Source organism: Taudactylus pleione, unplaced genomic scaffold (genome assembly GCF_031769625.1).
Source record: "Taudactylus pleione unplaced genomic scaffold, aTauple2 ptg001573l, whole genome shotgun sequence".
In the NCBI taxonomy this organism is placed as follows: Eukaryota; Metazoa; Chordata; class Amphibia; order Anura; family Myobatrachidae; genus Taudactylus; species Taudactylus pleione.
The window spans coordinates 7,061,755-7,087,498 of NW_028285970.1; the positions used below are offsets into that span (position 1 = coordinate 7,061,755).

The window sequence follows — 25,744 nt, forward strand, 5'->3', positions numbered from 1 at the left end:
CTTTGTGCTAGAGAATCCAGTAGCGCCCCTAGATGTACCATCCTTTGAGTTGGAGAAAGAGAAGACTTTTTCCAATTGACTATCCAGCCGTGGTCTTGTAGACAGGCAATGGTCAGCTGGAGATGATGATGTAACATCTCTGGAGACTGCCAAGTATGGCAGTATCCTGACTCCCTGCCGTCTAAGTTGAGCAGCCATGACTGCCCAGTGTTCGCAAATATGCGCTATAGCGCGTATTTTGCCCGATAATTGGCATTGGGGACTCAAAAAACAAAACAAAACGATGGGTCCCTGAGGATGCACTCTGACCAATCAGCAGCACTGTCCTGTAATAATCTGTTTCATGCTTCAAATGCAGAGGAAGGGGAGGAGAACATAGAGTGAGAGATCTCCCGCCCTCCTCTCACTCTCTGCTCCGTGCAGGATCCGGATTATCCAGCCTGCTGTGTGTGGCTGGGGGCTGTTACTGCTGGGCAGGGGGTGAAGCCGGTGAGATTACTGTAAAAAGCTGAGGTGCCCCGATGGTGCTCTACAGGAGCCAGAGGACAGGAAGCTGATCATCCAGTCTGCGGTGTGTGGCCGGGGGCGGTTACTGCCGGGCAAGGGAAGAGGGGAAAGCCGCGGTGCCCCGTCTGTGATCAACAGGAGCCAGATGTTTGACTGCAGAGGAAGCATGCGGAGGATGCGTGATTCATACCAGTGAAAGATTACTGCGGAAAGTGGCAGAATAGGAGGTGGGGTTGGTACAGGATGAGGCTGCCATGGGGAAAGAAAAAAAAAAAAAAAAAAAAAGACTACACAGAGAATGGGAGGTGAAGGGCATGTAGCTGCTGCTGGGAGTATACAGAGGACACACACAGAATGTGTGTCAGGAATAGGAAAGGGGCACAGTCCTTATACGTACACAGTGGGCAATGAGTGAGCAGGTAGTAATGTCTGTGCACACAATGGGGCAAGCAGAGATGACATGCACGAGACAGGTGAGATCAGTGGGGCATAGCCAAAGCTGGGGTATTATGTGTATATAATGACACCGGGGGTAATACAGGTCAGTGGAAAGCGGCTGAGTAGAGATGGTACACTATATATTTTTTATTGTTGTGTTAATGGGGATAATACAGAGTGGGCTAGTGCTAGAGCATTATCAGTGAAGGTAATACAGTAGCAAAAGAGGAGTAGAGCTGGGGTAGTGTGTGTAATGTCACTGGGGTTTCAAGAAAGGATATGTCAGTGGCGGTAGAGCTGGAGTTGTGTGTGTGTGTAATATAAATATATATAATGTATGTTTTAGTTTACTCTGGATGTTACAGGTGGAGATGCTGTGTTGTTATGCTGCAAGTCTCTAACGGCCCAATAACAAAGGGACCGAGGTCGACAGACTAAAATGAGTATTCCTACATTAATTTTACCTTAATGATGGATTGCTTATGGAAGTTTCTGATTGAGTAGCGTTTTACCTACTTGTGCCAGAAGTTTAGACTTTCCTACACTGGGTGGTGATGAAGATATCTTCTGCATTTTTAAGCAATAAATGTGGATTTATGCTTTTCAACATTGCATCTTAGCATCAGTTTTTTTTGGATAAAGTGTGCCCTCTTTTCTTGGAATATATATATATATAAGCTCTCATGAGCAGGGACCTCTTCCCTCATGTGCTTCTCTTTACATTTTCTTCTACTCCTTACTCCCCATTAGGACACCTAACACGTGACTGCCAACTCCCGGCTGCTTGTATATAAATCATGTCCTTGTCCTGCACTGTAATGTACTGTAAGTTACTTGTTTCCTGTTCACCTATTAGTTCTATGTACTATGTAAGGCACTGCGGAACACTTGTGGCGCCATATAAATAAAGGAATATATTATATATATATATATATATATATATATATTTACTCTTTCCTATATATAATGTAATCGCCTGGGTGCTCTCAGTACAGCATAGGGATACTGGACCTCATTCAGAGTCGGTCGTAAGCGGCCGCTCGGTCGTACGCCTAACAACCGAGAAATTGAAAAAGGAAGCAAACGCACGGCTAGTCGGTCGCAACCAAAGTGACGCCCATACGTGAACAATGCACCTCCTCTAGCTAGCGAGTGATAGCAGCTAGCGATCGAGTCAAGTCGCTGTATGTTCATTTTCTTCTGATTGTTGCGGCCACTTGTGTTGTATTGTTCAAATGTCATTTAGTTCATGCTGATGTTTTACTGGTAGTGCGTTTGTAAATAAAAAAGATTTTAAACCCGGGTTTTGGAATAATAATGTTGTGTTGTTGTTAAATGCATGTTAAAATTAACAAAAAAACGCATAGAATAAGCCATCCCCATGAAATTTATTCTTATTATTCGCTAATACTAACACAGCTGAATTAATTACAAGCCAATTAGCAGTGTTATTAGCTTCAACAAACGATTATTAGCTGCTTTCATTGTGTGGCTCAAAATAGAAACATCAATCCTAACATCAATAACATTCAATAGTATCGATTGTATTCTGGGGCTTGCGAAAGCACGTACCCAACCTCAAGCTGTACGATCAACCAGGCCTCGAACCTGCTCGCAGAGTGACGTTTTACTACTTCCGGCCTTCTATGTCGGTCGTAGCGGGTAAATTATGTACGCCCCTAAAACGCCCTCAAAACGCTGGAGGCACGCCGCCGTTTTTAGACCACCACCCCAGTCAACACCCACAAATTCCCTTTCATGTTAATCAACTGTCGGAAGCCACTTCCTGCTCATGAGCCATACGATCTACAGCATTTTGGATCGCAAGGTCTCGTACGCACATGTGCACAACTAACCGTGCGCATACGTGGTTTGGAAACATTGGATGCGTACGACCGAGCGGCACGCTTACGACAGACTTTGAATGAGGTCCACTGTGTCTAAGATAGCCGAAGCGCACTCAGGACTTGTACATACAGCGTAACTTGAGGTGGGAAGGTAAGGAAGGCTGAAATAAACAGATGTTAACAAGCATTAAGGTGTTTCTCACCTGAAATTATTGCTGTGTGTTCTGTGAGTCCTGCAGCTGAGAGACATATACATACAGTATATGGCTGATGGCCATATTAACAATATGGGGTAATGTGATAGCATGTGTCAGTGATCCAAGAGACATGGGACATCTGAGTGGATGTGGGGGATCTAATGGGCATTTTAGGGGTATGTAGGTTGATCTTATGCCATGTGGGATGGTGTGAGGGACACATGGAGAGGTCAGGGTATATTTAAGGAACATGTGGAGAGGTCTGATAGCTATTTAATAGATTTCATAACAATAAATGATGGGACCCAGAAACAACGAAGTAGGACCCCAATTTTTATAAATGATGGGTCCCTGGGACCCACAAAATTTTCATCTCAGCGCAATCACTGACTGCCATTATCTGGGTAAACACCCGAGGGGCTGTGGACAGACCAAAGGGCAGAGCCTGAAACTGGTAATGTTGCTGATGAACAGCAAACCTCAGAAACCTTTGGTGAGATATGCATCCTGTAATGCTGTATGTCCAGGGAAACCATGAAATCCCCAGGCTCCATTGCCAGCATAATTGACCGTAGGGTTTCCATACGGAACTTGGGCACATGGATAAACCGGTTGAGAGATTTCAGATTCAGAATAGGGCGATGAGACCCATTTGGCTTCTGAATCAAAAATAAATTTGAATAATAACCCCTTCCCTGTTGGGCCAGAGGAATGGGGGCTATTACTCCTGCAACCAATAGGGCACCAATAGCCTCTTGAAGGGACAGGGCCTTGACAGAGTCTGATGGAGGAGTTGTACAAAAAAAAAAAAATTCTCAGGGGGATGCCTCTGAAACGTGAGGACATATCCTTGTGAGACCACTTCTCGAACCCAAGCATCCGTTATTGTCTGATGCGGCCTCAAGGGGGAGGCCAACCCCATCAGGCAGATGACTTACTGTCCGGCTCGGAAGCAGGACGTCTGGCCGACCATGATTTCTTTGTCTGTGGTCTGACCTTCCTGACGAAATTATCTGGTCTGGAAAAGGACTGTCCCTTTGCCCTTCCTTGCGGGCGAAAGGTCTGAAACTTAGACTGTCTATATTTAGAGGTAGTCTCAGATGGCAATCCTGCAGATTTTGCTGCTGCTAAGGTAGTCACTATGTTATACAAATCTGGACCAAACAACATTTTCCAGCAAAAGGCAGGTAATGTAGAGCTCTTGACCAATCGTATTACATGAGCAACAGCAACCGGAGGAACTTCCCACTAGGTACATTCACCAGGTCAAAACGGGTACAAAGACGACAACTTTCTTGTAGCTTGAAAACGTCAATCAGGAGTGCTCCATGCGTCAGCCATAAGGCCCGTAAGCTGCTCAGACTGAAGAAAGTAATCCTTTACCACTTTCTGATGCCTAAAGACCAGAGTCTTAGTATAGAGGAAGAGGAGGTTCCGCCTAGATCTAAGGATGGATCTAACCGCTCTCACCAGAGAGGGGACATCCACAGAGGATTGGTGGTCTTCCCCAGCCGAGAGAGACTCGGAAGAGGCACAATGTGTATCATCATCTGATGATGTGTTAGAATCCCCAGGCTGCACCTGATGGGATACTCTCTTATGCCTATGCTTATCAGTAACTGGTCTATCAGTGTACACTACTTGCTGAGCAGCAGTAGATGGTTGAACCATACTCTGATTTGAGCGAGCATAGGCATCCATCCAGAAAGGATGCATATGTGTATGTATATATATATATATATATATATATATATATATATATATATATATATATATATATATATACATATATACATACAGTCAGGTCCATAAATATTGGGACATTGACAGAATTTTCAGATTTTGGCCTCTACTCACCACCACAATGGTTTTGAAATGAAACAAACAAGATGTGCTTTAACTGCAGACTTTCAGATTTAATTTGAGGGTAAATACATCCAAATCAGGTGAACATTGTAGGAATTACAACAGTTTCAATATGTGCCTCCCACTTTTTAAGGGGCCAAAAGTAATGGGACTATCAACTCAAAAGCTATTTCATGGACAGGTGTGGGCTACTCCCTCGTTATTTCATTATCAATTAAGCAGGTAAAAGGTCTGGAGTTGATTCTAGTTGTGACATTTGCATTTGGAATCAGTTGCTGTCGACTCTCAATATGAGATCCAAAGAGCTGTCACTATCAGTGAAGCAAGCCATCATTAGGTTGAAAAATTAAAACAAACCCATCAGAGAGATAGCAAAAACATTAGGTATGGCCAAATCAACTGTTTGGAACATTCTTAAAAAGAAAGAACGCACGGGAGAGCTCAGCAACACCAAAAGACTCGGAAGACCACGGAAAACAACTGTGGTGGATGACAAAAGAATTATTTCCCTAGTGAAGAAAAACCCCTTCACAACAGTTGGCCAAATCAAGAACACTCTCCAGGAGGTAGATGTTTATGTGTCAAAGTCAACAATCAAGAGAAGACTTCACAAGAGTGAATATAGAGGGTTCACCACAAGATGTAAATCATTGGTGAGCCACAAAAACAGGAAGACCAGATTAGAGTTTTCCAAACAACATCTAAAAAAGCCATTACAGTTCTGCAACAACATCCTACGGACAGATGAGACAAAGATCAACTTGTACCAGAGTGATGGGAAGAGAAGAGTATGGAGAAGGAAAGGAACTGCTCATGATCCAAAACATACCACCTCATCAGTGAAGCATGGTGGTGGTAGTGTCATGGCGTGGGCATGTATGGCTGCCAATGGAACTGGTTCCCTTGTATATATTGATAATGTGACTGCTGACAAAAGCAGCAGAATGAATTCTGAAGTGTTTCGGGCAATATTATATGCTCATATTCAGTCAAATGCTTCAGAACTCATTGGACGACGCTTCACAGTGCAGATGGACAATGACCCGAAGCATACTGCAAAAGCAACCAAAGAGTTTTTTAAGGCTAAAAAGTGGAATGTTATGCAATGGCCCTGACCTGAATCCGATTGAGCATGCATTTCACATGATGAAGACAAAACTGAAGGGAAAATGCCCCAAGAACAAGCAGGAATTGAAGACATGTGCAGTAGAGGCCTGGCAGAGCATCACCAGGTATGAAACCCAGCGTCTGGTGATGTCTATGCGTTCCAGACTTCAGGCTGCAATTGCCTGCAAAGGATTTGCAACAAAGTATTAAAAAATAAAAGTTAGATTTAGGATTGTTTGGTTTGTCCCATTACTTTTGGCCCCTTAAAAAGTGGGAGGCACATATAGAAACCGTTGTAATTCCTACACCGTTCACCTGATTTGGATGTAATTACCCTCAAATTAAATCTGAAAGTCTGCAGTTAAAGCACATCTTGTTTGTTTCATTTCAAAGCCATTGTGGTGGTGAATAGAGGCCAAAATATGAAAATTCTGTCAATGTCCCAATATTTATGGACCTGACTGTATATATATATATCTATCTATATCTCTATCAGGATGTAGTGTTAGGCAGTACCTGAGCTGCTGCACGGTCCACTAAATGCGACATTAACTGAGATGTTGAGGACGCCCAGGATGGCTATTGTACAGGAGCTGGTGTACTGGCTCGATAAAGTAGCTGCCTCCTATGACAGGGAGCACACAAACCATCCTGTATGAAATGCTAAGCAGACAGGCCTGCTAAACAGGATTTACATGACACCAGCACAGGAACTTCAGCTTCCTTATTATCCTTAACCTTTCACATAGCAATGTATAAAAGGTATAAGGTACAAGGTATAAATGCTATGCAATGTGACAGTTAACAAGTACCAGTATTTGTCAAGTACACAGAAAACCCCACACACCCTGTTCCAGAGGGATGAGGAGAAAAATAGTGATAGTTATAACTGACAGTCAGAAATAAGAGGCAGTATCAAACAGCAGCTAGCACAAGTCACATACAATGCATAATCAATTAAATCGCAATGAGCTCTGAATAAACTGACCAGGCTTGGTGGTTTGGTAGGATGTAGAGCACTATGTGCCTGACCCAGGGGAGAGGTATACAGGGAGATGCTCAAACCTTCTGAGAGCAACTGCTTCACCAGAGCACCGATGGTGGACTGTGAGTGTCTTATATACACGAGGCGGGTGGGAGGAGCAACCCAGACGCGGTAAAACTTTACGTAGAGTCTGCGTCAGGGTAGGAGCGGACGGTGGAGAGCCTACATCCCCTAAGCTGCATCAACCTACCGGGTACACTGGCCCCATGGCAGTAGATGCGTCTACTGCCGATCCCCAGCGTCAGACGACAAGGTCTCGGTGGTCTAGTGAGGCTGTGGGGCAGCACCGAGCCTTCACTGCAGCGGCTTCCGGGATGACTTCAGCACCGGAAGCAAGGACTGCTGCATGCGATTGCCTGTAAACGAGGAATCGCCTTACCTGACATCTCCGTGCGTCCGATTGCAGTCCGGGCCTCCAGCGTCGCTGATAGCTAAGCTCCGCTGTGACCCACCGAAATAACCAGAGACATTACTGGTGTTGCGGCATCGGTAGATGGAGTCGCAGTGAATGAGTCTTTTTAGGACGCTCAGCACTGCTAACCCAGTAATAGTAAACTAAAACAAATCATAAAATAAAAGCGTGGGACTGCCAGATCAGTCACCTGTTCAAAAGGTGCGTCTGAACTCCTTCTGAGCACCAAACAAAAAATTGAATGCCTGTGGCTGGGGCAGGGGTATATATGGAGGAGGACCAGTGCATTCTTCGAGCTGAAGCTTTGACTGTTTGGTGCCTGGATCTCCAAGGCACCAAGGTAGTTCCTGTGGATCCTATGGACCCTGAAGAAGAAAAAAAAAGCTTTAATTAAGAATACAACCAAGACTTGGAATTTTCTGGTTGTTAAAAATCTGCAGCGCTTACATTATCTCCACTATTGTTGTTTTACTATATAGAGTTCAGGGTCGGCCGGCTATAGTAAAAATCAGCCCGAGGACTAGATAACCTGGGTTAGTTTCCACTGTAATAAGGAGACCTCTGGTGTCCACCCGGCAACAGTAAAAAGCAGCCACAGGCTGGCCAAGCACATGGCTATCCCTGTATGGGATTGCCCCTGCAAAAAGCATCATGTCCGCCATTCCAGAGAGAACCACCCAACGCTGTGAAGCGCAGAGGCTTTGCTTGCCCTACTTTGAAAACAATGTAATTAATAAGAATGGGACCTTGAAGTAGCAACTTTTATCAGCCAAGGACCCTGGAGAAAACTGACCATTATGCCAAGTGTGGGAAAAAGAAAAGAAAAAGCCATCACACACTTTTTAAAAAAAGTTTTAGATGAATGACTTACCAAAATCCCACTTTATCAAACACTAACGACCCACCACGGCTTTGCACAGGAGCAATATTGAATTTAGACAACATTAGTTTATCTTCCTCCTGATGTTAACGATTTAGTTTTGAAGTGACGCGCAAAAGGGTCACGTAAAGTTGTCCATGAGCAAACAGAAATTAAACCGGGACGGTAAAAAAAAAAAAAAAAAAAAGGGAAAAACTGAAATTTTGCATCAGTAAACAGGGCTTGCATCAATTTTTCTGGAGAAACCTGATAACACGCATCAATCTGTACATGGTATAAAATAAAGTCCATCATTGTGATAATTATTTCAAGGTTTAAGCCAAGAAAGCGCTCGGACGTCCGCTTTTGCATTGACTTGCTTCACTAAAATAGTCACTGCTCGGCTCCCTTTTGTTATACGTTAGTGTTGATTACACCTCGACCTTCCTCCACAAATGCTCTATAAAATAGTGAAAATTGCATAAAAATCCATCCAGTGATTCTCGAGATTAGCCCGAACACACCGACAGACAGAGGCCTACACCAGGGACTTTATTTTATACTATGTGTAGATAGAATATAAAACATTTTTTGTATCTTTTTTGACTCCTTAGAGTACAAGTGAAATAAAAAAAAAAAAAAATGCAGGACCCAGGACTCACTGCTAGACAATCAGAACAACCAGAGTGGCAATGAAGTGGAGGCACCCATAAATACTGGCTTTAGTCACTTTGCATCGGTCATTTGTACTGTGGGTACAGGTGGTTAGGTTTTCCTATGGGTATGTTTCAGCTTTTTTTAAAAAAAACTGAAGGTCTCAAACATAGTAATTTGTATCAAATAGCACAGAGGGCCCGATTCATTACGGATCGCTATTGCGATCGCAACTACGATTACACACGCAGTCTAACTGCGAAAATATGCTAATGATTGCAATCGCAATGCTGTCACACCAAACATGACGCCCACTTTACCTTAAACACATCTGTAATACTTTGCAAGTCTGCAAAACCATCGGAGCCTCACGCACACTTGCACAAGGTCTGACCGTACTCAGAATTCGCTAACCTCATCGCACGCAATGAAAGCCCAAGCTGCGTATTGCATCGCAGTAGCTAATTTATGCACGCCCCTGAAACAGCATCCAAACGTGCCGACACGCCTGTGTTTCGCAGGCCACCCCCGTCAAACGGTCACATCCTGTCAATCACTCAGCGATGGGTCTGCGTAGTCAGTGCGATCGCAGTAAAGTCTTTATGCACTGTGATGCATACGCAGAAAGCAACAATCGGTCGACTGCGTGCGTAATCGCAGTTGTGATCGGTAATGAATCAGGCCCAGAATTAACAGTATCCTTGCAGTCATGTTATGCCTAGTAGGAGTCTGCCAAAGCACAATCTAGAAACTAAACAATGTATTGCAGAGAATTGCAATAATTGTCTAAAAGAAAAACTGGCGACACGATTACTTCATGGTATAGAACAAGGGATAATATAACACTGCGATGGATAACAATTTCACAAGTGTCACATCTGTGTGTGTGCGCACATATATGTATATTTTCTCTTTATATTAAATATTTTATATTTAAAATATCATCCATTTTGATAAGATTAAATATTTACATGTATACCTGTGAATGTTAATAGTAACCCTTTCATAAAAGCAAATCTGTATTTAGGTTCTCTAAGAGAATCAGACAGAGGACAAACAAAAAATGTACCGTCTGTTATACTATCTTGCTGTGGCATGCATATGTCTGCACAGAACAAACCCATACAGAAAGACTCACTATGCAAGATGAAAAATGGCTCATTCCGGGTTTATTATTAAACTCTGTAATGCATGGCCTTTCCTATATAAATGTGCTACAACATATGTTTATTGGTCCTAATGGATCTATGCTGCATATCACTAGTTTACAGCAGAGTTGAAATGGTTCGTGTGGTATAATCTGGAGTATCCTAGTTGCTTCATGGGGTACCAGACTGCATTTAATGACAAAATTAAATGTGCACTGCATGTAATAATGGACATGAAAAGACAAAAAATTGTACAATGCAAACCAGTGCTTACTATTTAGTGGAATCAGACAGTTGATATTCCCGTCGCCGATCATAACACTCCTGTATCCCAGGATCATTCCATAAGTATTTAATTGCATCTACGTAAGGATTCTCAAACATGGATACCTTCTCGACATCAATTTCTCGGATTAACAGTGCATGGCCCTTTAAGGGAAAAACAAAAGTAACACATTGAAAGGCTGCTGAAAAAGTCTATTGTGTTGTCACACAGCACTCGGTTTTAACCTTAGAAATAGTAGTATAGTAGTAATTCAAACTGTAGATTTCAGAATACTACCCCATACAATTACTGTATCTATAGACATATTTGCAAAACTAGCCATATACATTACAAAGATTAAAAAAAAATTACTATAAACTAAACTAATTTTGGATACTAGTGACTATCTAAATTCTGAATTGTACATTTAGTATAATACACTAAATTTAGTTAAACTTTAGTTAAACTTCCATCATCTTTTTCCTGGGTGGATTGTCATTGATTGCATTAGACATTTATTTTGAGTACCTCTTTTTGTGTATTCCATATAATATAATTTTTATCGGAAGAATTCTAAACGTCATCCCCAGGATACTGAAGGCCAGCTATTTGAGGCGCTATGTACAAATTTCTACTGTACATTGCATTTACAATAGAGTTTAAAACTGACAGAGCTGTGTGTATTATTCAGTTGTAAAGTCTGTATTTAAAAGAGGTGAACACAATGCTTTCTTGATAAATTTACCAACATTTGTGTTTTCAGGATACTGGTGGTTACACAAAAAACACAGCTTTTGCTTTGCTTATTGTAATTATTATTATACATATTAGGTATCCTTAAAAGCATGAGGAGCCATATAATTACTGAAGCAATATTTATGTGGGGTTGACTTGTGCATAGAAAACTTTGGAGGGTCATTAGTTGGTAACACACGTTACAAAGTGACACAGCAGACAATTAGCAATTTCTGTATAGTTTTTTTTAAAGCATGAGCGGTCTTATTATTTTCTCAGTAAATAAAATTAATGCTGTTGATGACCATGCATATACTTGCTGTCACTTTGTGAGTTACCAAGGAATGACCCAAAACACCCTATCCAGAAACAAAGTAAAATGGACTTTTAATAAATTGAAGTGAAAAACACTAGCTTTCATTCTTACTTTACTTCTATATACTTTCTACTAGAAACAAATCTTGAAAATGTTCAGTAAACAATATTATGTTTAGACACAAAAGAACCTTTTCTTCTGAGCATTGGTATTTTTATGAGTAAAAGCGGCAATATAACAAGGCACAGATTTATATTGGAGGGTGGTACCTACATTCTATCTTGCTACTGGTTATGAAATACCAGCAAAACTCAAGAACAGAGGGTCTGATTCAGAGCCGGACGCTATTTGCGCTCGCTCGTTCAGAAAAAGGGGCCGGCTATTTAAATTGAGCGCTCGCTCTTTGCGGTCTGTTGACGCCTCTATGTCTGAGCGAGCGAATTAAATATGCGCTCGCTATTTTGTAAAGATGCCCCCTGGCCGCTCGCATCCTACGTCATCTCCGCTATTTATTAGATTAATCGAGTACATCGAAAGGCGTCTGAACTGCTCGCAGTGCTTGTGGTTGGATTTTCCTACCGCAATCATGCGAGCAGTTCAGGCTAAGAAACAACCAAGTGACGTGGTCGATGACGCTGCTTTGTTAATTATGCACACCCTTAAAACGCCCGTTTTGACCTTTTGGCACGCCTGCGTTTGGATCACCACTCCCCGTTTTCAAGCACCTTCCTCTGTTACCACCCACAAACGCCTCATTCTGTCACTCAAATTAGCAGGCATTCGCTATTTTGCGAGCACACAATTTCCGACCGCAATGACTGGTTCGCGCATGCGTATTACAACCCATACGCATGCGCAGTTGTGCGAACATCGCTCGGAGCGAACGAGCGGCCGCTTACGAGCGGCTCTGAATCAGGCCCAGAGTCAACTATAGGTGAAGCATCTATCAAATATGCAAATAATTAGGTTTATTTTTTACTTACATATACTTTATCAGTTTCTTTGAATAAACCTCTAAAAGTTAAAGACATGACAAAACTGTAAGAAATCATAGGGGGAAATTCAATGGTTTGTGCCGGGTGTCTATTGGAGCAATTCAATTGTTGCTCAGGTCAGATGCCCATTAGTATTTAACGCAGGGCTTGACAAATTTTTCTAAAATCTAGAAGCCAGGATGAAAGTATAGGAGCCAGACCACCACCGCCCCCCGTCCCCCCCGAAAAAAACTACAGGAGTGGGGAGAACAGCTCTGTGCGTTATGCAACTGTTAAACACACTATACTAGTCCACAAAATGGTCACAGCTGAATGGATACAGTAAAATGGAGGCCGCCCTTACTGCTTTGCACAGCTCCCCTGCTCCACCATCCACTAATAACGGACCACATTTCACATAAAATAGTGGTGGCAGAAAGTACAACTAAACCCTCCTCCCCTCATGGTCACACCACTATCCCTCTGAAGCCACTCTGCAATCCCTGGCCATGCATAGACCCTACTACCGTAGAGCTTTATGCAGCCGGAGACAGTAGACAGCCGGGATGTACAGGAGGATCATCGTAGACGGTGACAGACAGCAGGGATCAGAGCAGGCCAGGATGGAGAGGAGTCGTCGGTGCAGGCCGGGACGGACAGAGGCACAGCAGTCGACACTCAGCACATGCACTTCTGTGCATGATATTAACACCGTAACACTATAGGCACGAATCTCCGCCGGAGCTGATGAGGATCTGCTTCCTCCCTCACTGCAAAATCTAGTAGCCAGGCAGCAAAATCTGGTTGCCATGGCGACCTGGCCCCTGGCATTTGTCGAGCCCTGATTTAACGGGCCAAAAACATCGGGTTTAGCCGTGCGAAGCAGCTAAACCAGTCTAAAATTACAGACTTTTCACACATTTTTGTTCTTGCATCTCCAAAGGCTGCAAGAAAAAGTGTTTCTGCCACGGCTAATGGGTGCCTGATCAGAGCAGCAATTGAATTGCTTTGATAGACGCCCATTAGGTAGACACACGGCGCAAACAATTGAATTCCCCCCATTGTATGAAAAGAATAATAATAATAATACACAAGTTTCAGCAACTTTCTAGATTTAATATTGTGTGGACGATGTGTGAATAAGTTGTGTGGCACGAGTTGTATTTCCTTTGAAATTTGTATTTCACAAGTAGAATTTGTACTAGCAGTATTTAGTACAAAGGAAAATAAATATTATACATACATACACACACACACTTAACTGCATACATTTGTATAGTCTCCCCGACATTTTAAATCTGTAATGGTCATACCAGAATCATTCAGTTTCAGAAGATTAAACTTTGTTGGGCCTTATTGCCACATTTCATATTGTAATATACTTATCAGTCACTACATTAAGCGTTAATGCAGCCAAGCGGTCAGTTGAGTGACACTGTGCTAAACACGTTGGGAAGAAAAAGTGCATGTGGACAAGCTTTTGGACAGATATATTGCACAAAAACGTATTTAATCTTTCCTTTTATTTGGAAAAAGGCCAAACGTCACTTTAAAACAGTCTTTAAGTGGTGTTCAATAACTTTTAAATATGAGCAATCAAAGATATGGAAGATAGCAAAGTACACCTAATTGCTTCCCTTGATGACTTAGCACACTTCCACACTGTTTATGAAGGAAAGCTGAAAAAGGCAAGACTTGGAACTTCCAGCCCGAAATGCAATTTTAATATACAAAGTCCTGCATCTGTACCAAGCCTCTCCCTGAGGACTTCTGCACAACCAGCTTATCAGGGATAGAGGAGTCCACAAAGTGTTGTACAAAAACCAGTTCCTTATCTGTGAACTTTCCATGTGAATGAGGAGAAGTGGTTCTTAGCAGTTCACAGCTATGCAGGCTTGAGACTTCATCCAACTCAAAGAACTTCACCTATTGCCGTACAGAGTTGTAAAAAATCAGTAAATTTACTGACAGTGTCTACTGTTGATAAAAACCACAATACGCTTGGCTTTGTATACTGAAAGGTTGTGAATACCAGCAGTTAAGGCAGGAAAAGCCAAGGTGTGATTGTAGAAAGAATGGAGCTTTCAGTGCTAATAAAATTCAAGCAGAGAGCAGAGTGCACTGTGCCTACTGTCACCAGAGTAACTGGTGCCATAGTTCGATAATAAACATGCATCAAGCCTTATGCAAATAAAATAAAAAAACAATGCAGTTTATGTGATTTTGGTATATTTAACACATTAAACTTAAAATGTGAACAGGCCCTATAAATGTTTAATTAGAAGCTACAGTCAATGTGCAAGACCACATACCCATTGGTGTTAAAATGCTCCATGTCCACTATTTTAATGCAAGTTGAACTATACAATTTCATGTTAAAAGAAAAACCCATTGTATACTGTATACCCATCTACGATTATACTTGCATCTGCCTGTGACTACACCTTGGTTTTATGGCTACTGCTTTAAATATTTTAGCACATTCAAAGTGTGAGTGCATTGTGTAAATACCTACTATTGGTTTAACTACAGCAGTTACAGCAGCATAGAGCCACCCTTACCCATTACATTTTATAGGGTTGTGGGCTACATGATAGTTCTTCAATAGTGGGGGAAATCAAATTATAGCCGGGCTATTACCGCATTACTCGGCTACATATATTGCTGTCTATTATGGCAGAAAAATCTTTAATAATTTGCTGTGCTGACCATTACGGAGCCACTTTGCAGTAAATTCAGTTCATAGCAATGGATACAATCTCTACTGATGTATGGTCAAAGCAGGAAATCCCAGCAAATGACCAGCAGCATTTGTTGGAAACAGCTTCTTAGTGGCTGCAGTGAAAGTAAGTCCAGGGGACTACCCCATCTGACCATTTATCGAAGGGCGGCGATAGTGTTCAGACAATTTTATAATGAGCAGAGCTCTTTGTCACCGCTTACCATCATACTGGGACTACAGATAGCACATTTGTCATCATATTGGTCCTCATTATGCCTGCACTGACATGGGACTGGCGTTCACTATATCAGGGACACAAAGGCTTCAGTAATGTGACTTCTCCCTCATTTTTTTCCCCCTCATTGGGCTACAATGATCAAGAAAAAAGAAATTAGATCATTTTAGCAAACAATGTTGGGTGCCCTGAATAATAATAAAAGAAAAAAGGGTGTTACCAGCACTAGGCTCTGACAGGCTGTGGATACTGCTGCCCCAGACTACAGCACAGGGAATCAAAAAGAGATACCATACTGTGGTTCTCTGTTCTAGTCTGGCACTGGTTTTAACTATGACAGAAGGAGAACTCCGTACTTGTGGATTCCCGCTTCAAGTCACACTAATCTGGGTCCAACTTTCACTGTAGCAGGGGGACAAACATCAATATATACCAGTAAACAACATCAGAATCATAAAAAAAAAGTGCATATGTCTGCAAACTAAAGTGAATTACAGTTTAGCATGATTGTAAATTAAATATTTTTGTTTGCATATAATCCCTGCTGCTATAAAAGTTAGTTATTCTAACCTGGAAAGCATTCCTTTCAAAGTTTAGCACTGTGCCTTAGTTATGAATAACTAAATTAGCACCTTAAAGTTTCTCATTTTGTTATTTTCCTACAACAGGAATGAACAAAAGCAGCACCAATTAGAAATGATGACTGCTGGTAAATGTAATTTTTTTTTCCATTTATTAGAATTGACAAATAAAAGCATTATTGGAGATTCCTTAAGGTGCCCCCCAGACACAGCGATTTTTTCCCCGATCTGGCAGATTCCGTCACATTGGAATGACAGATCGGGTAAAAAAAGGGCCAAATCACGAGTCCCCACTCACGATCACGATGCAATGCGCGCCCCCGCAGGTTGCACATCTCATTGTCAGATCTGCCGTGCAGTACGGCATTTCTGACAATCTAGAACACAATGCACTATAAAAAAAAAGTCTGGCTGCGGGAGATCGTATGAAGATTGGACAGCGTATCGTGTGCTGAGCTGCCGGGGAGAATTTCAAGGTTAATCGGACACATCGTCGGATCGTAAGTATATCGGTATGTGTGTGGGCACCTTCAAAGTGAATGCCAGTATAGAAGACAGTCATACCACGAAAAAGAAATGTCAGGACAGTGGGCAGTTGGAAAAGGGCCAAAAGGCTCTAAAATGGATATAATGCTCGCAGGGAAGGAAATAAAATGCTGTAGTTATACAAGTGTTAGGTAAGTGAGGGTGGAACTTAGGGCAATAGTTAAGTAGGCTACTCAGAGTTATGCATGGATGCAAGTAGGGAGAATAGAAAAAAAAAAAAGTGTGGTTTTGGCAAGGGAATAGAATAAGCTAGGCACATTGGAAGTATTTGCAGGGTTCTGTAATGTACCCCAAGATGAAATGTAAAATTAATAGGAGTCTACAGTTTCATGAACTTCTGTAGACCATTCCAGAGTATTGGATGTACACTATCCAATGCTCCTGCGCACAGCAACCTTTCAACCATGGCAGATGAAATGTTTTGAACCACGGTTAAGCAACCAATGGATCTCCATCCACAGAAGCTGTCAGCCTGCCTTAGCTTGTCCTATGTAGCAAGAATACCTTTTCATAGACAGCAACTTTGTCTATAACATGTGATAAGAGGTCACCTGTCAATTAGTGATATGAAGGTACCTAAAAGTGCTGTTAAACATTTTCCCTTCTCTGGGAAAGGAAACTGCCTTATGGGATTTTGTAGAGCTGTAAAAATGTATGATTTCAATTCTGGTGGAATTTAACCATATATTGGCATTTCTTATTCCGGAAACATGGGTTGAATGTGTACTAGCTTATTACATCCTGCATCTCTCAGGACAGTAAAGCCCAAAGACAGACACTGTCACTGAAAGTGATGTAAGGGTTCAGTAGTGCTGAAGGGTTTTCAGTGCTGAAGACTAGGGCAAAGGCTGATGACAAACTGACCCATGACACAATGGGAAATATGGAAGGAGAACTGCTGAGAAACAGCTTTTCCCACAATAACTAAGGGACCAGATACGGCGATTAAGAGCTCTGGCAGTATTTTCTACTTTTGCTGCTCCCTTACTGGTAGACTGCTAAAATCTACATTACACCACTCATCTCACAGTCATACAGAGACGGGAATTTTGTTTTCCCAGTGGAATAGCTGTATAATTAGTCATCATTTCGATGTGGATTTGGGAGATGGATTAGAAAGGAAATGTAATTGACCACAATATATCAGGAGTTCAAAGTTTGTCTGCTCAGGAAGAAAGCACTGATAAGTGAAGATTTTATATGAAGTACAGTATTTATGCTGGAGGGTAGCCAGTGAGAGTTAGCTTGATTTAATAAAAAGGGAGTGGTACTTCCAGAAAATAATTCTAAACATAAAACAAGTCTACAACGGGAGAGTCTTGTGACTTTAGTCAAGCAAGTCTCAGACATCAAATGTAATTGGAATCCCAGTGCAATCCTCACTATATGTACTGATGTAACACACAGGTTACGGAGATGGCAAAAATGATAAAATAAACAAAGGGCATATTTTCAAATGAAATCTATAATATTATATATACAGAATAATACACCAAAGCTTGGCAACGTTTCAAGATTTTAATATCTCGTCATCAGGACACATAATATAAACATACAATGACTGACCTTATAAACCCTTCTCCACATGTTCAGCCGGCTATCGGGACTCGCCGTGGACGCCAACAAGTGACGTCATCAGGCCGTACCCTCAAGCTCAGCTGTATTAATTACAAATTACCAAGTAACAAAATTGCACCACATTTACAAACAATAAAACATTACTATGTTAATCTAACAAACAAATTACAATTATTACAAAAACACCTTTAAAATGGATACAGATACAAAGCAGTGACTCTCTATATTATGCTATGACATTATACATCGTTAATATTAAATGACCCGAAGATCCTAGGCAATTTAGCATAGTACATAACAAAACCCACAAAATAGAAAACAGGCATATATTTATATCTATAAACATCATGACAGCAATATTCCACTAGCATAAAAAAAACGTACTATAGAAAACAGTGTAGACCAGCACTCTCGTTTAACCCTTTAGGAGATAAAGTACCTAATTTGTGTATCCAATGCGCCTCACAGCGTAATAACTTCAAAGCCCGGTCACCACGATGTGCAGACACTGGTACATGGTCAATAATAATATACCTAAGTGCGGATAAATTATGACCTGCATGTAGAAAATGCCGGGCCACCGGCTGATCACTTGTCCCACATTCTAGAGCCTGTTTAACAGCAGAACGATGCAGCGCCATCCATTCTCGCAACGTTCTCGCAGTCTTTCCCACATAGCTTAGTCCACACTGACAAGTAATTAAATAGACAACAAAATGAGAAGTACAGGATACTCTATGTTTAATGAAAATAGGCTTACCGCTATGGGAATGATTAAAATCTCGAAACATTGAAACTATTTCCAAGCTTTGGTGTATTACTCCGGAGTGCCACCTTCTACTTGCTTTATTTGGATCTCTTGCTGGGATACCTAGGAGGGCACCCGTGATGGTGTATCTGATGATATTGGGAATGCTGCCAGTCTGGTGATTATTACACATATATACACACACTCTACCGTTCAAAAGTTTGGGGTCACCCAGACAATTTTGTGTTTTACATGAAAATTGACTTTTACTTATCAAATGAGTTGCAAAATGAATAGAACATATAGTCAAGATATTGGCAAGGTTAGAAATAATGATTTTTTTATTTGAAATAATGTTGTCCTTCAAACTTTGCATTGCAGACCTTTGGATTCTAGCTGTTAATTTGCTGAGGTAATCTGAAGAAATTTCACCCCACGCTTCCTGAAGCACCTCCCACAAGCTGCTTGGCTTGATGGGCACTTCTTGTGTACCATACGGTCAAGCTGCTCCCACAACAGCTCAATGGGGTTGAGATCTGGTGACTGCGCTGGCCACTCCATTACAGACAGAATACCAGCTGCCTGCTTCTTCCCTAAAGAGTTCTTGCATAATTTGGAGGTGTGCTTTGGGTCATTGTCTTGTTGGAGGAGGAAATTGGCTACAATCAAGTGCTGTCCACAGGGTATGACATGGCATTGCAAAATGGAGTGATAGCCTTCCTCAGACTGTGTAACATTGAAGCAGCTGGGCTGCATGCTGAGGAAACCAGGGCCTACTGTGTACCTGGAGGATACAGGGAAGGCCACCAAGACTGATGGTGTTTGTATAGCTGTGGCAGCCAAGCCAAGCCAGGCTGGTACTGGTAATAGACCTGCAGAGAAGCAGGCAGAGACTTTATTGGCAGACTAACTGCACCTTGATAGAGAGGGTTCAAGAAGTGAGCTAGAGAGGGCTAGGCCGTTTGTTATTTTCTATTTCTGTTTCTTGATTACCATGCTGGAAGTATAGCACCATTTTTGTTTATTTTACTGGAATGCCATGTGTGGACTCTAATTCTGCACCTAATCACTGCACCACTGACACCAATCTACTGAGCTAAATTACCCAAAGTTATCACAAAAAAATAAATAAATTATATAATATAATATATATATATATATATATACATACATACATACATACACACAGTCAGGTCCATAAATATTGGGACCTTGACAGAATTTTCATATCTTGGCCTCTATTCACCACCACAATGGCTTTGAAATTAAACAAACAAGATGTGCTTTAACTGCAGACTTTCAGATTTAATTTGAGGGTAATTACATCCAAATCAGGTGAACGGTGTAGGAATTACAACGGTTTCTGTGCCTCCCACTTTTTAAGGGGCCAAAAGTAATGGGACAAACTAAACAATCCTAAATCTAACTTTCACTTTTTAATACTTTGTTGCAAATCCTTTGCAGGCAATTACAGCCCGAAGTCTGGAACACATAGACATCACCAGACGCTGGGTTTCATCCCTGGTGATGCTCTGCCAGGCCTCTACTGCAAATGTCTTCAGTTCCTGCTTGTTCTTGGGGCATTTTCCCTTCAGTTTTGTCTTCATCAAGTGAAATGCACGCTCAATCGGATTCAGGTCAGGGGATTGACTTGGCCATTGCAGAACATTCCACTTTTTAGCCTTAAAAAACTCTTTGGTTGCTTTTGCAGTATGCTTCGGGTCATTGTCCATCTGCACTGTGAAGTGCCGTCCAATGAGTTCTGAAGCATTTGACTGAATATGAGCATATAATATTGCCCGAAACACTTCAGAATTCATTCTGCTGCTTTTGTCATCAGTCACATCATCAATAAATACAAGGGAACCAGTTCCATTGGCAGCCATACATGCCCACGCCATGACACTACCACCACCATGCTTTACTGATGAGGTGGTATGCTTTGGATCATGAGCAGTTCCTTTCCTTCTCTGTAGTCTTCTCTTTCCATCACTCTGGTACAAGTTGATCTTTGTCTCATCTGTCCATAGGATGTTGTTCCAGAACTGTAATGGCTTTTTTAGATTTTGTTTGGCAAACTCTAATCTGGTCTTCCTGTTTTTGTGGCTCACCAATGGTTTGCAGTTTGTGGTGAACCCTCTATATTCACTCTTGTGAAGTCTTCTCTTGATTGTTGACTTTGACACATATACATCTACCTCCTGGAGAGTGTTCTTGATTTGGCCAACTGTTGTGAAGGGGTTTTTCTTCACCAGGGAAATAATTCTTCTGTCATCCACTACAGTTGTTTTCCGTGGTCTTCCGGGTCTTTTGGTGTTGCTGAGCTCTCCGGTGTGTTCTTTCTGTTTAAGAATGTTCCAAACAGTTGATTTGGCCACACCTAATGTTTTTGCTATCTCTCTGATGGGTTTGTTTTGACTTTTCAGCCTAATGATGGCTTGCTTCACTGATAGTGACAGCTCTTTGAATCTCATATTGAGAGTCGACAGCAACTGATTCCAAATGCAAATGTCACAAATAGAATCAACTCCAGACCTTTTACCTGCTTAATTGATAATGAAATAACGAGGGAATAGCCCACACCTGTCCATGAAATAGCTTTTGAGTTGATAGTCCCATTACTTTTGGCCCCTTAAAAAGTGGGAGGCACATATTGAAACCGTTGCAATTCCTACACCGTTCACCCGATTTGGATGTAATTACCCTCAAATTAAATCTGAAAGTCTGCAGGGGCGTGGCCAGGACGAGCTAGGGGAAGGAGGCTGACTTTACAGCTCCTAGGCCCAAATATCCGGAATCATTATCCTGCTCCCTCTGACTGGGCTCCCACTTTGGCAAATTGTGGATTACTTACCTCTCCACGCTCCTGCAGTCTCTCGGTCTGTTAATTCCTTCTGGTTGCTGTGAAGTGAGAGCAGTTACTTTCATCCTGCAGCGTCTCTTCATCGCAGGCGCCATTTTGGATTCGGGTGCGGCGGCTGCTGCAGCTCCTGGTTCAAGCGCTGACTCCATTACCCTCCGGTATGAAGTCCTGGGCGAGTGTGTAGCTGAAGGACCCTGCTCTGGTCAGTCCACGACACTCTGTGGGCTTCTGTGGACCTGCGAATCCCGGGCCTGGCCGCCATCTTGTACTCGGCCTGAATATTTGCTGTTGCTCCTGTATCCTTTGCTGGAACTCTGTGCACGCCGGACAGTGCTCTCAGTAGTCACAGAGGTGGATAAGTCTCTCCTGATGGTGTGTAGATTGATGGTGATCCTTGTGAATCCGCAGTTTCTGAACCTTGCCACCATTATGTAACAGAATCCACAGAAGAAGAGCTCCAAAGTCGCACTGATTTTATTTTTTAAGGGTTAATCTGCGGCAGCAGGGGCTTGCAGGCTGAAGGTGGACTTTCTGCTGGCTATCCCGAGTATCCTGGATTGCAGTGCCTGTTGTTTTTGTATATCTCCAGTGAAGTATTGTACTGTTATCCAATTTTCTGATACTTACCTGCTTTTCCGATTATCTCCTGAGATGGCTATGCCTTCTATAAATAATATGGAACTTCTCCTTAAAGCCATCACCAACTCTGAAGAAAGGCTCGCGGTTCAGGTGGAGAAATTGAACTATGAGTTATCTCTTTCATGTTATGATTTATCACACTCTGAAGTTCAGAATACTGAAATGGAGGCCTGTGATCACGAATTGGAGTCTGGTGATTCTTCAGGCTCTGTTTGCCTAACCACATTCAAGCCTCAGACACCAATTGTCATCAATATTGAGTGTTTTGCTAGTACCCAATATTCTCCCTCTCTCCTTAAATTAGTGGTCCTCACATTGCCCGCAAAAAAGCAATCCCTGGACTTATCCTCCTTTGAGATTGGGTTTTCCTTCAAGTTTAACAATCTCTCTATTCCTGGATACTTTGATTTTTCAGTGATTCCTCAAGAAGTCTGGTATATATTCCTATTGGCTGTGATGGAGTGTTGTGATTTTCCATTACATTTCTTTATTATTTTGCAAGAATCTGAGGCTTGGCCTGATTAGTGCTCCGTAGTTTAATATATTTGTGGCAATTTTGATGCCTTTACAGTAAGCTTTCATTTTTCTGCACTGCCATACAGATATATATTCTGATGTTTCAAATGTTCATATTTTTCCTGTTACAACTGTACCTTACTTAGGTTCACTGTGGGAGGAATTATTTTCTCTCTTTATTTTTATGCCTGGGAGCCTGGTTATTGCTGATGTAGATCACATAAGTCTATTGCCCATGTCAATTATCCTGTGCAGGTTATGTATATATGTATGTGCGTATATGTATGAGTATATGTATATATGATCTATTTGGGCTGGGAGGTAGTAGGGGTTATATTTCTGATATATAAGTACTCTTTATATCCTTGTCTTTGGTCTCCTTGCTGAGGGGGAAGGATTTTCGATTTAACTATTTTGGAGGCCTGTTGCGAGCTGGGGTTAGCTTCCACTAGCTTAAGGCCATGTAGTCTATTCCCCTTATTTTCTTTTATTATTTTTTTTTTTTTGGGGGGTGTGGGGATTTTGGTATTTAGAAAGGTTAGATTAGTTAGTAATGGGATAGGGGATCCAGGTATATCTAGTTTGGGGTTAGGTCATACAGGGTGGGGGGTTTTAAGGAGGTTTGATTTGGGATTTTCTGGAGGGGTTATGTAATATTTAAGTTTGTTTACATTTATATGTTGGCAGGCATGGAAGTGTTTATCCTTTTTTGTTTTTTCTTCGCGGTTTCTTTTAAAGTTTACTGTATATTTTATTTTGATATGTGATATCTTTGAACTCTATATACTGTCTCGATAGTATGTCTGTTTTATATAGGCTATCCCATATAGTTTTTGATTACGTGGGCCCAGATGGCGCCTATGGGTCCGCGTTACATTATCCGTAACATTTGGAGATAGTTATGGTCTATATTTCTGTTAGCTACCATGATATGTTATTTCCATTCTTATCACCATATCTGGCTATTCTTATATGATCTAAATTGTATGCCTGCCGATACTGTTAGATTGCAATTTTTGTTAATTTGTTTGGGTGTGTTTAAAAAAAACTCAATAAAAAAACATAATTTAAAAGAAAAAAAAAAAATCTGAAAGTCTGCAGTTAAAGCACATCTTGTTTATTTCAAAACCATTGTGGTGGTGAATAGAGGCCAAAATCTGAAAATTCTGTCAATGTCCCAATATTTACGGACCTAACTGTGTGTGTGTGTGTGTGTGTGTGTGTGTGTGTGTGTGTGTGTGTGTGTGTGTGTGTGTGTATATATATAAAATTTTTATTTTTAATTTCATTAGGGGTTAAAGTGGGACGTAACGGGAGCGGAACTGAGTTCTGTCACTTCTATTTGGAAACGAACCAGTTCCGCCTCCTCCGGCCCACCTCAGTCCGTTGCCGCAGGGAGGCTCCATTTGCCGGGCACCCACTGAGATTTTGTAACCAGCAGGCGCCCGGCTCCTTCCCCACAGCGCCAGCCGGAAGCTGGAGTTAACTCCTGAGCTCTGGTTTCCGGCTCCCGCAGTGTGCACTGTGGGTGAGACGTCATGACGTCCCTCCCATAGTTCCGAGGAGCAGCCTGTCGGACTGCCACAGGAACGGGGCTTAAAGTAAGTATTGTTTTGATTTTTGTGTAAGCGGCACTACTACAGCGGCCACCACTTCTGGGGGCACTGCATAAGGGTCACTACCACTGTGGGCATTGCATAAGGGACACTACCACAACTGGGGGGCACTGCCGTATGTGTGTGTGTGTGTATATATCAGTGGAATAAAGTGATTAAAGTGCATTCAGTTTGCAATACTTTTATATTTTTTCATCATCACCTTGTTACCACCATAATTATTCATTTAATACGGTCATATTTTTACTTTTATGAATATACCTGTTTGGTCATGTAGATAATTCCATTATTGCAAATAAACTACCTGCCTAAAATGTGACATATTTCAGTATTTTCTTTTATCATGTCCCACATTCTCCTCAATTACTATAAATCCATACTAGGTCTCAGCAGGATGTTACCAGTATGAAATACCACTTTGCTTGCAATACAATAAGTGATGTTTACGGTACCGTAATATCCAGAAATGCATGCAGAAACATCACACACAGCTCCTATGGTACTTGGCACTTAATTGAATTTCCACCATTCATGTTTTCTCATTACTAAACTCTCATACATCATCCATTAAATAAATTGTGGGAAAACCATCACATTGACCGTACTATAACTGTATTTGACATATTATATTATTTCATTATTTTCTTTTTCTTTTTCCCTTGCTCTAATTAATTTCCATTACTTTATTTACTCTTAAAAACAATGATTTACCACCTAAAATAGTCCATGTCTAAGCAATAGTTTCTCACCTAGCCTACTTTAAATGAATATTCAAAAATGTACATTACTATTCAACACAATTGCAGCTTTCCTATTAGAGTAATCTGCATTTTTTTTTAGCATCTATATACTCGTTTGTAGATTATTCACCAAATGTATTATTTTTGTGAACTACATATACTTGGTAATATTATTATTCATAACTTCTACCATGCGTCTAGGGCAGGGGTGTCAAAAATGCGGCCCTTCAGCTACTGTGGAACTACATATCCCATCATGCACTGCCACAGATTTAGCTTGCCCTAATAGCAAAACTGGCAGTGCATGCTGGGATGTGTAGTTCCACTGCAGCTGGAGGGCCGCATATTTGACACCCCTGGTTTAGGGTATTCATCCTCCACTAGCCCAATATTTTTTATTACACCACTTCTTGACTCAGGATCTGGCATCCATGGAAAAGTGCATCCATCCAGCATTCCATGGCAACAAACAGATAAAGTTGTGATTCTTCACTGGTTATTTAGAAATTAATTGTGGAAGATAATAATAAAAAAAATTCCTTTAAATAGAAACCAGAGAAAATAATGACTGCTATATTACACAATTGGTA

At 41.5% G+C, this 25,744-nt stretch overlaps 1 protein-coding gene across 1 annotated transcript in view; it reads right to left on the bottom strand.

Moving 5' to 3' along the window:
• Nucleotides 1–25,744, bottom strand: part of LOC148442319 (guanine nucleotide-binding protein G(q) subunit alpha) — a 156,990-nt gene that overhangs the window by 38,301 nt on the left and 92,945 nt on the right. The window contains exon 3 of the mRNA XM_088464069.1: nucleotides 10,355–10,509. Coding sequence (XP_088320195.1) covers nucleotides 10,355–10,509 — 155 coding nt within the window. The remainder of the gene's footprint in view (nucleotides 1–10,354; nucleotides 10,510–25,744) is intronic.